Genomic DNA, 17,406 nt, shown 5'->3' with positions numbered 1-17,406 from the left:
AATGTAAAACTCACATAAGATGGCTCTAAAGGAACAATATACAACACAGACAAAATCAATGTAAAACTCACATAAGATGGCTCTAAAGGAACAATATACAACACAGACAAAATCAATGTAAAACTCACATAAGATGGCTCTTAAGGAACAATATACAACACAGATAAAATCAATGTAAAACTCACAAAAGATGGCTCTAAAGGAACAATATACAACACAGACAAAATCAATGTAAAACTCACATAAGATGGCTCTAAAGGAACAATATACAACACAGATAAAATCAATGTAAAACTCATATAAGATGGCTCTAAAGGAACAAAATACAACACAGACAAAATCAATGTAAAACTCACATAAGATGGCTCTTAAGGAACAATATACAACACAGATAAAATCAATGTAAAACTCACATAAGATGGCTCTAAAGGAACAATATACAACACAGACAAAATCAATGTAAAACTCACATAAGATGGCTCTAAAGGAACAATATACAACACAGATAAAATCAATGTAAAACTCATATAAGATGGCTCTAAAGGAACAATATACAACACAGACAAAATCAATGTAAAACTCACATAAGATGGCTCTAAAGGAACAATATACAACACAGACAAAATCAATGTAAAACTCACATAAGATGGCTCTAAAGGAACAATATACAACACAGACAAAATCAATGTAAAACTCATATAAGATGGCTCTAAACAGAGCTCCAGATAAGAATTCACAAATTGGGTTTTTTACCCACCATTTTCTTATACAATTGGGTGATAAAGTTTTTTAATGCATTATCAATTCATATTCACCCCTCATGTTAATATCAAATTGGGGTTTTCACCACCAAGCTCCTTAATGTATTGGGTTTTTTCATCAACACAATATTGAATATTTAGGGAATATCAACCCCAGATTTTTTTCCATCTTAACTATGTTTCTTTCTTTGTTTAGCTGTTTTAATTGGTTTAGGGTTAGGGTTAGGGTTATTTGCTAGCTGTTTCATTTGGTTTATTCATTGAGGAGCAATTGTAGGTTTAATTTGTGTTCCGTTTCAAACCTTCTGCCAGTTTTGTATTTTCTCATATAAACTGATACAAAAAGGATATGTGTATTCACAGGCACTCGTCTTATACCTTTATCATGTTTATAAATTCGGAGACCAGTGTATGTGTGTGTATTCATTAATTAACCATAAAATGAAAAAAATAGTATATAAACTCTAATTATACTTGAATGTTTTTGTTTTATTCCAATTTTCATAAATCTGGGTTTAGTTGTCTTTTATTTGAACTTTTGGTTTCTGATGCTTTATCATGTCAAAATTGATTTGGCCTTTCCCTTTTTCCAACTGATTTCGTTTTTGAGGAAACCCCGTTATTATCAGCAATGTTCTCGTTAAGATACGCACACACGCCCGTGTGTTCGATGGACGCTTCCTAAAAACACTGACTAAGTCTTGTTATCATCATAACTTTCCCTCAGCTTTTCAAAAGAAGCAGAAAATATGCTTCTATTCAATATTTTTACCGGACATTCACTTTCGTTTTAATTCAATGTATGTTATGATAAATCCTGAGCAATGCCAAAAAAATTTGACTTCATGACACACGCTAATTGGATAAACGCCGAGAAGGTCGAAATGTTTTCAAAAACACGTGTACCTATTGAGCAACGGAAAACTCTTACAGGGACCCAACTCAGTTACTTGATGCAGGGATCTATTTTTAGAACGAAAGGAAATTTCCAATTATAAATATTATAAAAATAGTTTACGCGACGACTGTAAACAGATAAGGGTAAATTACGCAAGTGGTAGCCAATAAAAGGGTTGAGAACTCATGGTATTGGCATATAATTGGGTTTTCCTTTGAATTAATTGGGTTATTGAACCCTACAATGTGCAATTGCATTGGGTTTTTTATAAGACCGCAAATTTTGAAAAAATTTTCGTCGTATATTGCTATCACGTTGGCGTCGTCGTCTTCGTCGTCGTTGTCGTCGTCGTCGTCGTCGTCGTCGTCCGAATACTTTTAGTTTTCGCACTCTAACTTTAGTAAAAGTGAAAAGAAATCTATGAAATTTTAACACAAGGTTTATGACCATAAAAGGAAGGCTGGTATTGATTTTGGGAGTTTTGGTCCCAACATTTTAGGAATTAGGGGCCGAAAAGGGCCCAAAAAAGCATTTTCTTGGTTTTCGCACTATAACTTTAGTTTAAGTTAATAGAAATCTATGAAATTTTGACACAAGGTTTATGACCACAAAAGAAAGGTTGGGATTGATTTTGGGAGATTTGGTTTCAACAGTTTAGGAATTAGGGGCCAAAAAAGGGCCCAAATAAGCATTATTCTTGGTTTTCTCACAATAACTTTAGTTAAAGTAAATAGAAATCAATGAAATTTAAACACAATGTTTATGACCACAAAAGGAAGGTTGGTATTGATTTTGGGAGTTTTGGTCCCAACAGTTAAGGAAAAAGGGGCCCAAAGGGTCCAAAATTAAACTTTGTTTGATTTCATCAAAATTGAATAATTGGGGTTCTTTAATATGCCGAATCTAACTGTGTATGTAGGTTCTTAATTTTTGGTCCCGTTTTCAAATTGGTCTACATTAAGGTCCAAAGGGTCCAAAATTAAACTTAGGTTGATTTTAACAAAAATTGAAACTTTGGGGTTCTTTGATATGCTGAATCTAAAAATGTACTTAGAATTTTGATTATTGGCCCAGTTTTCAAGTTGGCCCAAATCGAGGTCCAAAATTAAACATTGTTTGATTTCATCAAAAATTGAATAATTGGGGTTCTTTGATATGCCAAATCTAACTGTGTATGTAGATTCTTAATTTTATGGTCCAGTTTTAAAATTGGTCTAAATTAAAGTGCAAAGGGTCCAAATTTAAACTAAGTTTGATTTTAACAAAAATTAAATTCTTGGGCCTCTTTGATATGCTGAATCTAAACATGTACTTAGATTTTTGATTATGGGCCCAGTTTTCAAGTTGGTCCAAATCAGGATCTAAAATTATTATATTAAGTATTGTGCAATAGCAAGTCTTTTCAATTGCACAGTATTGTGCAATGGCAAGAAATATCTAATTTCACAATATTGTGAAATTGCAAATTTTTTTTTAATTAAGAGTTATCTTTCTTTGTCCAGTATAGTAAGCAAGAAATATCTGCAAGAATTTTTTTTAATTGGAGTTATCTTTCTTTGTCCAGAATCAACTTAAATCTTTGTTATATACAATATACAATGTATATTCACTTTTTACTACCAACTGATAAATTTAAATAATCTTTACCATTCAGTGATAACAAGCAGTTTTTTTTACATCTTAATATTTTATGATGTATTTAAATGAGTAGTAATTGTTGCAAACTCCATTAGAATATTTTAATTGAAATTAGTTTTGGAATAAGGGAAAGGGGGATGTGATTAAAAAATTGGGTTCAATTTTTCTCATTTGAAATTTCATAAATAAAAAGAAAATTTCTTCAAACATTTTTTTGAGAGGATTAATATTCAACAGCATAGTGAATTGCTCTAAGAGAAAACAAAAATTTTAAGTTCATTTGAATACATTCATTCTGTGTCAGAAACCTATGCTGTGTCAACTATTTAATCACAATCCAAATTTAGAGCGGAATCCAGCTTGAATGTTGTGTCCATACTTGCCCCAACCGTTCAGGGTTCAACCTCTGCGGTCGTATAAAGCTACGCCCTGCGGAGCATCTGGTTATTATTTGTATTGCGTGATCGCGCAAATACGCAGCTTATCTGGAGCTCTGTCTAAAGGAACAATATACAACACAGACAAAATCAATGTAAAACTCACATAAGATGGCTCTAAAGGAACAATATACAACACAGACAAAATCAATACAAAACTCACATAAGATGGCTCTAAAGGAACAATATACAACACAGACAAAATCAATGTAAAACTCACATAAGATGGCTCTAAAGGAACAATATACAACACGGACAAAATGAATGTAAAACTCACATAAGATGGCTCTAAAGGAACAATATACAACACAGCCAAAATCAATGTAAAACTCACATAAGATGGCTCTAAAGGAACACCTAAAAGTAAAAGAAAGTCTAAAATGAAAACATGCTATGGTGATTTCTTATTCATCTGGCAACATGTCTTTTAATAGTTCAGAGTTAGAGCCTTTGACCTGTCTGTTAATTTGTCCATACCTAATTATTTAATCAAATGGTTTTCAGGGGATTACATATTTGAGTTTTAACAAGATTTTCATGAATGATAATGCTTTTGAAGGAAAAAAAAACATGCATGTTTAGGGTTTTTAGATAGCATTTTGAGGTCTTTAGTTACCTTAGCATGAGATGAAATTAACCATTAATGGGTAACAGCAAAAGATTATGACAGTAATTGCATGCACTTGAAAACATGAAAAAAATACTTCTTTTTTTCAACATTTTATTAATTCTTATTTGTGACATTGTTTCTTTTGTAGTGTTGAATAAGATTGCTTCAAATATTGTAGTTTCCATTTCAATATAAAGGTTAAATGACCTTATAAATCATCATTTAATATAAAGAAATATTCAAAGCCTGACTTTTTACATTTTATAGGAACATGATTTTGATTATTTCTTTTAAAATTCAGAACCTACAAATAAAACAAAAGCAGTAAAAGTTATTGACAATGAACAATGATTTTGTTGATTTCAGTTTACAATGCATGAAGATGAAGGCTTAGCTGTTATACAGATATCCAAAAAAGACGATTTTGAAGCATTGGTGAATGTAAGTTTAGTTGTTATTATGCCCCACCTGCAATAGACGAGGGGCATTATGTTTTCTGGTCTGTGCCTCCATCTGTCCCTTTGTTCGTCTGTCTGTCTGTTCGTTCGTTCTTCTTCGGGTGAAATCTTCACAATTCCAGCATTTTAGTTAAATTTTAAACAGTTCCAGTGTAAAAAAAAAGTGGCCGCATTCGTGTTCATCCAAAAATATTGAAATGGAAGTTGTATTTGATGATAATACATAACATATATAAAAATTGAGAATGAACACAGATTCGGCCACTTTCGTTTTTGAAAAAAACCATCTGAAAAGTGACATTTTTTGGCATATTTGGTAGATTTTTAGCTCACCTGGCCTAAAAGGCCATGTGAGCTTTTCTCATCACTTGGCGTCCGTCGTCGTCGTCATTAACAATTTTTCAAACATCTTCTCCTCTGAAACTACTGAATGGATTTAAATGAAACTTAACATGATTGTTCCTTAGTATATCCTGCACAAAATGTGCGCTTCGATTTTTGATCCGTCAAAAAACATGGCCGCCGTTACTTAAAATAGAACATAGGGGTCAAATGCAGTTTTTGGCTAAGATCTACAAATAAGTTAATATGACCAAAATTGTCAATTGACCCCTTAAGGGGTCAAATGCAGTTTTTGGCTTATATCTCAAAAACGAAAGCATTTAGAGCAAATCTGACATGGAGTAAAAATGTTCTTTAGGTCAAGATCTATCAGCCCTGACATTTTCAGATGAATCAAACAAACCATTGGTGGGTTGCTGCCACTTAATTGGTAATTTTAAGGAAATTTTGCAGTTTTTGGTCATTATCTTGAATATTATTATAGATAAAGATAAACTGTAAACAGCAAAAAAGATCAGCAAAGTAAGATCTACAAATAAGTTAATATGACCAAAATTGTCAATTGACCCCTTAAGGGGTTATTGTCCTTTAATGACAATTTTTCACAATTTGTTCATCATATTTGCTAACTTTAAAAAATCTTCTCCTCTGAAACTACTGAATGGATTTGGTTAAAACTTAGCATGGTTGTTCCTTAGATTATCCTGCACAAAGTGTGTGCTTTGATTTTTGATCCGTCAAAAAACATGGCCGCCGTTACTTAAAATAGAACATAGGGGTCAAATGCAGTTTTTGGCTTATATCTCAAAAACGAAAGCATTAAGAGCAAATCTGACACGGACTAAAAATGTTCATTAGGTCAATATCTATCAGCTCTGAAATTTTCAGATGAATCAAACATCCAATTGTTGGGTTGCTGCCACTTAATTGGTAATTTTAAGGAAATTTTGCAGTTTTTGGTCATTATCTTGAATATTATTATAGATAAAGATAAACTGTAAACAGCAAAAATGATCAGCAAAGTAAGATCTACAAATAAGTCAATTTGACCAAAATTGTCAATTGACCTCTTAAGGAGTTATTGCCCTTTAAAGACTTTTTTCACAATTTGTTCATCATGTTGACTTACTTTAAAAAATCTTCTCTTTTGAAACTGCTGTATCAATTTCAGCCAAACTTAGGCTAAATGAGTTTCAGAGTTTCAGAGTATCTAGTATAAATTTTATATTTCATTTCCTTGTATGTCAAGAAACATAGCTCCTATGGCTAAAATAGAACATAGGAGAAAATGTTTTTTTTTTGCTTTTGAAGAAAATAGGACGATTCAAAGAACATTTAAATAAATTGAAAAGCCAAAATAATCATTGATGAGAGATTAAACCAAAAAAATTCAGGTGAGCGATTCAGGCTCTTGAGAGCCTCTTGTTCTTATTTGAGCTTGAATCGGATCGTTTTTAATGACTAAATAAGTTAAAATCTTTCACATAAATTAATTGAATCATATGAAATAGACACTTAAGTGTTCAAAAATTAGTCAAAATTTTCGTCAGATGAAACTGAAATTTGAGGCCAAAATCAGTCCTTACCGGACCTACTCCTTTATCCAATTTTTAGAATTAAGGTCAAGTTACAGTAAATGGGCTATGTCATAGATTTCAGTAAAATTTGGCATACAGCTCTGGCTCGATGAACTTCAACTGAAAATCGAAATAATAATGCATTTATCTCAATTATCATTTGAAATATTACTGATTGAATTCTTACAAAATGGGTGAACATTTGTATAGAAAGCACATAAAATCGGCGAAAACTCTTCTAAAATTTGTCTTAAAATCGCCAAATCTCTAATTCTACTCCATAGATTTTTCTTAAAAAACTATATGTTGTTGATACATAAATTTCCGTTATAATGATGCAAAATAAAGATAGGGTCACCGACTTCGTTTTTACGGTATACATCATTCAAAGATGCGTTCTTTGTGAAAAAATCCAACAAAACGTCGAAATAATTGTAACGTTATCGCGTTGCAGGCCGTAAAACGTTGATTTTTGACGTTTTTCACTACCAATAAGGTAGCAAAATGATTATTAGACAAAAACGAAGTCGGTGACCCTATCTTTATTTTGCATCATTATAACGGAAATTTATGTATCAACAACATATAGTTTTTTAAGAAAAATCTATGGAGTAGAATTATAGATTTGGCGATTTTAAGACAAATTTTAGAAGGTTTTTCGTCGATTTTATGTGCTTCCTATACAAATGTTCACCCATATTAAGAGAAATCAATCTGCAATTTTTCAGAAAATAAAAGAGATAAATGTATAATTTTTTCGATTTTCAGTTGTAGTTCAACGAGCCAAGATTGTATGCATTTTTTTTAGCAAAATCTGCGACATAGCCCATTTACTGTTCCTTGACTTTAAATGTAAGGTCTGTATATTTAGATAGAACATTAAATTTTGTTTGAAAAATTTTCTTTTCATTGTTTTTACAATGATAAAATTACAATTTTTTTTTTTTTTTAAATATTAACTGTTCCAGTCAACCCTAGCAACCACTATAAACAAGGCATTCATATAGAAAGTGTATTAAATCTCTTTGCCATTAAAAAGAATGGGATAAATAATGGTATGATTAATTTGAAAAAAAAGTAAATTTATAAAAGACTCAAAACATACAATCTTCTTTTTGTGATTTAAGCATTGTTTCCACTATGTAGATCACTGTTAGCTATTTCATTTCAGATTGAGAATTTTACACTTGAAGGAAAGAAACCAACATTTAGTGCTGCTAACTTAGTATGGGACTTGAGAGATGTGAGTAACTCTAAACAGCTTCATTTATTCATCTGTTTGAATACCTTTAAATATCAATAGTTGTTTACACTTACTAAATTCTGAGACATTGATTATCAGAAAAAAAATAAGAATTATTCTCCATGTTTTTTGGGACAGAAACCAGTGCAAATATCACATTGATATTCATGTCATACCAAATACCTTTATAATATTGTCTGTTCTGAAAATGCTTAAAATATTTACCCCTGAATTTTTATTAAAAAAACAATAAGCCAATATTTCTCACTTTCTAATTTAATAGATATTTTACTTTTAGAAAACACTTTTTTTAATCGGAAATTTGTGAACCTTCTAAAAGATTGTTTTCTGGTTTTTTTTGTGTTCATACAAAGAAATCGCCACTTTGTTCTTTCTAAAGTAGACGTACCTTCCAATAGTGCAACATTTCTCAGAGATTTTTTTTTTATGGTAAAACAAAACCATTGTTTTATTTCAGTTCAGAAAAGATTCAGATATATCAGCCAGTAGATTTGAGGACAATGAAGAATTGAGGTATTCTTTACGATCTCTAGAGAGGTTTGCTCCATGGGTCAGACATGTTTATATAATAACCAATGGACAGATACCTTACTGGTTAAACATGGAAAGCTCCAGACTTACTATTGTTACACATCAGGTAAGATTAAAAACTGTATATTGGCAAATTTTGGCATATGTATGTATGTATGTACTAATTTTCTCTATTTTTTTATAAGCCTGTTTATGGGCCGCATTATGGTATACCATTCATCTGTCCGTCGGTTGCCAATATATCAAACATTAACTTGAAAACTGTTCAACCAATTTGCATGAAACTTTTGTGAATTGTTTATATCTATTGATGTAAGCTCACTTTGTTTTTTTTTATAAATTTTAGATATTACTTTTCAGAGTTATGGGGTTTAATTCATTAAAAAGGGGGATTTTCCAGTTTTAGAGCATTAACTCAAAAATGCTTTCAGCAGTTCTCATAAAACTTTGGTAAATTGTTTATATCCATTGTCTTTCTCGCCCTCTCTGTTAGATATATTTTCTACTTTAAGTTTTGAGTTATGGAATATTATTCATAGAAATGATAGAAAAGGGGTGATTTTCCAGTTTTCTGGACAATATCTTTTAAGTAATTTTGGCATTTTTCATTAAACTTTTGTGACTGATTTATATCTATTTTAAGATAACCTCCCTTTAGTTTATCATACATTTATGCTATGACATTGAGAAGTGATTGAATTTTATTCTTTGAAAACAGGACTGATGTATCAAGCGCTGTTTATTTGTAGACATCTAATTACAAAATTAACCCTACACAAATATTTAACTAAAAATTCAAAATGCATTGTACAATGCTATGAATCGTGATAAAACTCCCTCTTTTTTGAAACACCAACTATTATTAATAAAACCATTCAACATCTGTTAACAGGAGATATTCACAAACACAACACATTTACCAACATTTAGTTCTCCTGCCATAGAGGCTAACATCCACAAAATACCTGGTCTATCACAGAAGTTTATCTACATGAATGATGATGTAATGTTTGGTAAGGATGTATGGCCAGATGATTTTTACACCTACAGCGATGGATATAAGGTATGGTACATATGTTATATTTGAAAATTATATTTTACTTTTTGAAGTTTCAAATGGTTCACTAAGGAATATTTTGTTGTGGGAATACACAAATCAAGTATTGAAATATGGAGAAACAGAAATTCTGGGTTTTGAAAAAGTAGATGTTAATCTGCAATCTACTGTCAATGTTATATGAATTAATTTGGGTTCAGTTAAGGATAAAATTTATCGTAAGTGTAAAATATATATGAACCAACTTTTCAACTAAATATTTTTTATTGTAAGATTAATTTTACACTTAAGATTTTTTGTGAAAAGGGCTACAGTCTTAGCTGAGATGATAGGTTGGGCATTGAATAATACCATAGATGACAATAATGCACTATACCTGGGTAATGTAAGGAGGTGATGAGACACAAGGTTTCAATGTATTTAGACTTTCTCAGCAGTTCATTGAGATAGAGATGATTTTCACAGGCCGAAAGCAGTTTTGAAAGTCTGGGCTGCTTGGCCTGTGGTCATGGTGGTAAGGTGTAAAGACTGAGACAATTTTAAAATCTGTATTGATATTTTAGGTATATTTAACATGGCCAGTACCTAACTGTAATGAGGGATGTCCATCATCGTGGATTAAAGATGGCTACTGTGACAAGGCCTGTAACAACACTGAATGTGAATGGGATGGTGGAGATTGTCATGGTCAGTGGTCATATTACTGTAAATTCAGAAATTATTGTGAGGTTTTTATTATTGGGAAAAAATGTGACAGAGTTGTCAACACAATCATTCAAACTCACATTTTGAAATATTTTATAAGAATGAAACATGATTTTTCTCAAAATCGTAAAAATTAAAATCGCATTTAAGTTTGAAATGGCTAAATCACAATAATAAATGCATACAATAATTTCTGAATTTATAATAATATTTCATAGTTTTTACACAGAGATTGAGAATATAGAATAGAACAGATCTATTTAAAAAGATTGACATTTTACACATTATGGCATTATGCAATGAAGAATTCATCTGACAAATCATCTTTTGATGATGTGAGGTCTGCATCAATTTAATAATATATTACTTTTATACAGGTAGTAATGTACAGGCTGGTGCAGGTCATTGGAGTGGTGGTGTTGGCTGGTATAATGATCAGAAAGGTAATAATATTACAGCACTGTCATAATCAGATACCAATCAAAATGAATTTTGTATCAAATGTAAAATTACACTTGGTTCAGTATTTAAAATAAACAGTTTCAAAAGTATCAATACTATTGTTTTTGTCCAGGAAAATAGCAGATTTCAAATTATTATCAAACCTGCAGAAGATGAAAATATCATGTTAAACTTTTCCCTCATAGTCTAGCTTTGAAGTGAAGACCACATATACAATAAACAACTAACTACCGGTACATGAAGATAAGATCTCAGAAAAAAATTGACAGAGAGTAATTATACTGTAAACCAACTTATTATCACGGATACTTTATTTCGCATTTATCTCCAGCTAGTCTACTTCACGGCGATTGAATTTCACGATTTTCTAATTAATTTGATGTAGTTTAATAAGGAAAGATCCAACTTATACATATACACGACTATTTAATTTCGCATTGTTTTTCTACTTGCCAAAATTAATCGCTCGCGAAATTAAGTTGGTTTAAAGTAATTGAACTTTTCTATTGTTTGTAGAACATTGTAATAAAGGATGCGCTGATTCCTGGCTGGCAGATAGATATTGTGATACTGTAAGTACCACGACTTTAATACATGATGTAAATGGCTTAAACTCTTTTGAAAATGTATTAGTAGACTAAAAGTAAATTAGTATACCCAAGGAGTAGAGGCTATATTTTTAGCACCTTGTCTGTCTATCCATTTGTTCAAAACATATTTCTGTCACTCTTTTCCCAAGATTTTTTTCAATATTTTGAATGAATTTTGAAAACAATTGTCACGAACATATCCACTTGTTAGTTTTAAGGTGTGAGTATATGTGCTTTTCTCTCTAACTTTAATTTCGTAACAGTGGATAAATAAATAATGATCATAATTATAAAACAGTCTTTAAACTTTTCAGACCTGTAATGTAAAACCATGTGGTTTTGATGTCGGAGATTGTGGTACATCTAAATATGACCAACTTATTGGCTATAAACTGGAGGCAAGTGTTACAGAATTCATAGTACCAAAAGGTAGGAGACTAGGAGTCACTTAAAAATCAAAGTACATGTACTTTATTAAAATCCTTGAGTGATTGGATTGATTATTATTCTATCCAATTCTAACAATGGCAATGTCAGACCTTTTCCATTTCTAGTTTATTATATTATTTTGTTTATATCTGGAGAGATAACTTTTTGATATGTTTTTACTAATTGTAAAATTATGAAGGGACAGGTGAAATTTTAGATTTTGACAAATAAGTAAAAACTTTAGATGACTTCATTATTTTAACTTATTTCAAATAGATTAAATGAGATATAGATGTACTTTTGATATCATGAGATATCAGCTTCATGCATAAAAGTTGAAAGATCCTTTGTGCCTCAGTGTGAATTATATATATAAATTAATTGTAATCTTATTTCATTGATTTTAGGTGAGGTAATTGTTTACTTCAACATGACAACCCTGATAACAGACAAAGGAAGTGTAGAATCAGCAGAATATGAGAAATCATCAGTTGTCAAGGCAATAGCTGTAGCTAACAAGTTCAAGGTCATCACTATGGTGTTCAATAAAGGTCACAATGCCACCAAACTACACATTCATCTGAAAGGACACTATGCAAATGTAACAGAGAAATTCCAGGTGAATTTTACTTTATCTCTTTCATTAATGTGAAATAGAATTTACCAACTTCTATCATTGTTAATAATATCAAGCAGTCTAAACTTCCAGAGTTTTTTTTTAGAAACAGCTAAAATTATATAAACATTTGCAAAAAACCCTTTATTCATGATAAAAAAATAGGGAAATTTGGTATGATCGCCTATGGGACAACCCTCAACTAGAGATAAATCAAAGAGCAGATTGCTCTGAGGGATGCGATTGCCATTGTGTCATTGACACATGTATACATGTAGCTGGATAATATTATTTTCCAAACTTAGTCAACTGCACATGTAAAATTTAGTTCATGTAATCTGAATAGTTACAAAATAGCCAATCCCGTATAAGAGTGTATGAACAATGTACTTAACTTATTGTGTTTTATTTTTGTACTACCAATTCCAAGTTTACTTTCCACTACAGTCGCAAGAACTCAGAGTGAGAGAAGGTATTTCACTTCATAGTTATCACCTATAAGGCTATTTTTCTACGTTAATTCTAGGAGGAACACCATTTCTAACTCTTTAAATATTTAATTTCCTTTGGGTCAGTGATCATGACTCCTTTCCGTACACACCCCTCGGTTTAAATTGCGATTGTTATTAATATAATACGACGTTTATAATACTCGCCTGTTGTTTTGAGAGATTCAGAATTCAGGGAAGTTTCTTTCGGAAGGGAGATAACTCGAAACGATAATATGGAAGACTCCATTTCGCCTGAAGGGGTGTTCTTGTTACAACTTTACGATTCGGAATTCATTCATTTTAATTTAAATGATGGATATGATTTAAATTTATGCAACAACAATAACCATCAATAGCAGACATACATATAAAAGATCCCATGAGTTATAAATTAATTAATTGAGTGGGGAATCCAGAGCAACCATTCAATCTAATACCCCTTGAGGTCAAGAAAACTATACGCATGCGCATAATTACCATAACAAACCCTGGAACAAGAACGTTTATTAAAAATGTTTATTAAACGACCTAGATGGTTCTCTATTTATTTATGGAAGTACAATCTCAAATATTATCAGTTTCATAATGGTAACAAATAAGAAAAATTCCACTTTAGTTCTTAGGGGTACGACAGAAATAGATTTATACGAATTCAGAGAACTCTCACAATTTTATCAAAACTGAGGAATTCCCTCTGACGTGTTTCTAAATTTATAGAAACACTAAATATAAATACTGCTTAATTCTGATTTTCCGTGTTTTTAAAAACACGCATATAAGTCAAGGGAATTATCAAACATGAAGTTTATGAAAAGAACATTATAGGAAAGTTGTTTAAGTTCAATCCCTTTGTTTGTTTTTACCTTTAAAAGCAAGACTATCATAAGAATATGTGATGTTCCTTAGTGTTTAGAATAAAAAGGTTGACATGAGGGCATTGCTCTGAGACAATGCTAAAAGTCTACAGATTGCTTGAAAGCAATCGTATCCCAAAAACAAAATCTATGTCTTTATCAATGAACAAAAAGCATACCATATAGTTATCTGCCAAAGTCCTGACAGGACAAAATATGGAACAATTCAAATGAGAAAACCAAAAAAGCTTGATTTATACTAAAACAAGAACAACAAGAATGTGTCCCAAGTACATGGATGCCCCATCTGAACTATCATTTTCTATGTTCAGTGGACCATGAAAATAGGTGAAATCTCTAATTTGGCATTAAAATTAAAAGATCATATAATAGGGAACATGTTTACTAAGTTTCAAATTGATTGGAATTCAACTTCATCAAAAACTACGTCTACCAAAAACTTTAACCTGAAGTCGGACAGAGGGACAGACTAATGAACAAGGGGATGCACAGACTAGAAAACATAATGCCCATAAATGGGGCATAAAAATAGATATAACAGACATGAACCAACGACAACCACTAAACTCAAGCTCCAGACTTGGAAAAGGCCCATATAGAAAGTGGTTCAATAAAATATGTTTGTGAGCAGTCAATTCTTCCCTAACGTGAGCAATGGTGTATTAATAGCACAACATAATACAAACTAATTTAACATCATTAGGAATATTATTGTATATCATGCTTTAACAGTAGATTGTATCTTATTTTTCCAGTATAACTTTACTGTGATGGTAGATACTACACAAGAAAATAAAACTTTGGAAGTAGTACACACTGTAGATAACGTAAATAAAACAGCTTTAAATGTAACTGTGGCGAAAGAGATTGAACTACCAGTGGTGTATGAAGTAGCAGAGGAACTTATGTAAGTGTTATATGTACTGTAAATTTGCAATAATACAACTCACATTTTAAAATGGTTTGAAAACTTGATTGGTGTTTAAATATTCACCAGAAATGGTATTGAGGACATGGTGGCATTAATGACCAATTCTCAAAATCATCAGAAACTTCAAGGAAGCATATTTTGAAAGTTAAGGGGATTAATAGAAAAGCAAATCAATCTATAGCTAAGAATTCATTTAGATATCTTCTTTTGAGCAGTTATGGTGTAAATTGGCCAAGTGAGTTTGTTTATACAAGTAACTATTTATACTACATAAGAAAGAGACCTTAATGTAAATCATACAATGTACAATTAAGTGGTGTGTAGAAAACATTGTTGCAAAACATAGTGGAAAGAATCAATGGTTGCAAAATATTAATTCACTTATTCTTTTCAAGATGGATTTATTTTACAGTTGCAATAATTTTGATTTCAGACAAGTAAAACCTAAGCCAGTAGATCACAAGGCCTTACCAGAACATGTTAACCTCACAAATATAGATCTGCCAGAATTCATCAACATACAATATGAAGCTCTGTTTAAGGAGAAAAAGGAGGGTAAATATTAATTGTGCATTCCACTATAAATGCCATATATATTTTACAGCATAACAGCACTATTTCGGCTGATGCATAATGTTTATATGAATTTAGACATGTGTTTCTATACATTAATGTGAAGTCTAGTGCAATGTGATTCTGATTAGATATAGGAAGATGTGGTGTGAGTGCCAATGAGACAACTCTCTATCCAAGTAACAATTTAAAAAGTAAACCAATATAGGTTAAAGTACGGCCTTCAACACAGAGCCTTGGCTCACACTGAACAACAAGCTATAAAGGGCCCCAAAATTACTAGTGTAAAACCATTCAAACGGGAAAACCAACGGTCTAATCTATATAAATTATACATTCTTTCACAGGAATATGGAATTCTCTATTAATTGTTGCAGTGTGGTCAGTCTTGTCATTCCATACTTTTAATTTTATTTTAAATATATTTTAAAACCAACTGGTCAAAAGCTTTGAACATTTTCATTCAGAAAAATAAAAAAGTAAAGTAACCATGGTTAGATTAAAAGTACAACTTAGAAATATTGTATAAAAAATGGTACAGTTTGACTGCACAGGACAAAATGAAAACATTTTATTATGAATACTGTAAAGATATTATTTTTACGGACTCTTTATTTCAAACTAAGCTGACTCTAGCTGACTTCACATTGATTTGTTTTCACGATTTTCCTATTTTGTTGTTGTATTTATATATGGAAGACTCGTGTTTTACATATTCACTTTGAATTACATCAATTTGATGCTCTTTTTCTACTTGTGAAAGTTGCGAAAATAACTTAATAGCAGCAATTGGTTGATTTACAGAACTTTAAATTTGACCAATGTGTTTTAATAGGTGATATAACAGAGAAAGGTTTTAAGATTGAACAGATGACACTGTGGCTGAAGTACCAGGAATATCTGAGAAACCCTCCAAAGAATGATACAACACTCACTAAACCAGTCGTCAGAAAATTACTTAGCTTTTTAGAGGTCCCTATTCTTGAAATGAATCAGGAAGATAAGGTACCAGTTTATAGGAAAAATGGTTATTCATACCAGACTTTAGAGGACATGCTAAAATCAGGAGGAAGATTTACAGATGAAGGACATTTTCCATGGGAAGAGAAAAATGTATTTGGAAAATTTGAAAAGGTAGGATTTTTGTTTTAGTTATTTGTATGATAAATGTCTATAACTAATATCACATTATCCCAGATTGTCATGAAATATTCCAACTAGATTTAAAACAACCAACAATTTTAATCTATTAATACAAAAACAAGGCTGCTATGAAGCTTGGTTTATGTTTTATAGGACACATTTCAGTGAACCATGATTTGAGATATTGTGACATCACAGAGAAATAAAAAAAATAAAAAAATAAATTGATAATGGCAAATTTACTCTTTAATTAACTGTATTTAACTTTTAAGTATTATTTTTGTTTTCAGATAAGGAGAAAAGAGGCCATACAGAAACAATACACAGATGATGTTTACCCCCCTAGAAGGAGACTTTTAGATACATTTGGTGATTCACTACGTCATGTCAATAAGATCTACAACAGAGAGTTTGGATTTACTGCCAGGAAAGTCCCTGGACACATGCCACACTTTGTTGATAGATCTGTCATGTATGAACTTCATCAAAAGTTTCCAGAAGAGTGGGATACCACATCTTCACATAAAGTTCGTAGTTCTGACGACATGCAGTTTGCTTTCTCGTATTTCTATTATATGATGGGAGTAAGACGTAATGTGACAGCAGAAGAAATCTTTGATGAGATGGATACAGATAAGTCACGGTAAACATCAAAACTATTTTCTTAATTTACTTTTACCTGAAAGTATTTTTTTATTATAATTCTGATTTACTTCATCCATATGTAAAAATGCAAGTCATTTAGTTTAATGTTTCCAATAAAATTTGTTTTCACACTTTAAAACAAATTAATTCTGTGTAGGATAAAGTATTGAACAAAAACTTAAAAAAGAAAATATAATTAAAAATTCAATGTACCGTATCAACTTTATTTTTTAGTTTATTTATAGATTGAATGTGTACATGCTCTGTATTAACCCCTTTTAAGAGCACCCCCCATGAACTGTAAAACACACTGTAAGCACAGATTTTGAGCATTTGCCCACCCAGTTTCCTGATCTGGCCATCCATGACAATT

The 17,406-nt window shown here is 31.2% G+C and overlaps 1 protein-coding gene across 1 annotated transcript in view; it reads left to right on the top strand.

The window, feature by feature from the left end:
* LOC134685101 (N-acetylglucosamine-1-phosphotransferase subunits alpha/beta-like) overlaps nucleotides 1-17,406 on the top strand; it is a 38,858-nt gene that overhangs the window by 7,626 nt on the left and 13,826 nt on the right. Inside the window, exons 7-19 of the mRNA XM_063544535.1 lie at nucleotides 4,711-4,785; nucleotides 7,893-7,964; nucleotides 8,443-8,622; nucleotides 9,409-9,579; nucleotides 10,137-10,260; nucleotides 10,656-10,721; nucleotides 11,257-11,312; nucleotides 11,645-11,759; nucleotides 12,167-12,378; nucleotides 14,497-14,648; nucleotides 15,106-15,227; nucleotides 16,081-16,379; nucleotides 16,679-17,031. Of these exons, the coding sequence (XP_063400605.1) occupies nucleotides 4,711-4,785; nucleotides 7,893-7,964; nucleotides 8,443-8,622; nucleotides 9,409-9,579; nucleotides 10,137-10,260; nucleotides 10,656-10,721; nucleotides 11,257-11,312; nucleotides 11,645-11,759; nucleotides 12,167-12,378; nucleotides 14,497-14,648; nucleotides 15,106-15,227; nucleotides 16,081-16,379; nucleotides 16,679-17,031 (1,997 nt within the window). The remainder of the gene's footprint in view (nucleotides 1-4,710; nucleotides 4,786-7,892; nucleotides 7,965-8,442; nucleotides 8,623-9,408; nucleotides 9,580-10,136; nucleotides 10,261-10,655; nucleotides 10,722-11,256; nucleotides 11,313-11,644; nucleotides 11,760-12,166; nucleotides 12,379-14,496; nucleotides 14,649-15,105; nucleotides 15,228-16,080; nucleotides 16,380-16,678; nucleotides 17,032-17,406) is intronic.

This window comes from Mytilus trossulus, chromosome 9 (genome assembly GCF_036588685.1).
Source record: "Mytilus trossulus isolate FHL-02 chromosome 9, PNRI_Mtr1.1.1.hap1, whole genome shotgun sequence".
Classification (NCBI taxonomy): Eukaryota; Metazoa; Mollusca; class Bivalvia; order Mytilida; family Mytilidae; genus Mytilus; species Mytilus trossulus.
This window is presented reverse-complemented; position numbering and strand designations above follow the sequence as displayed.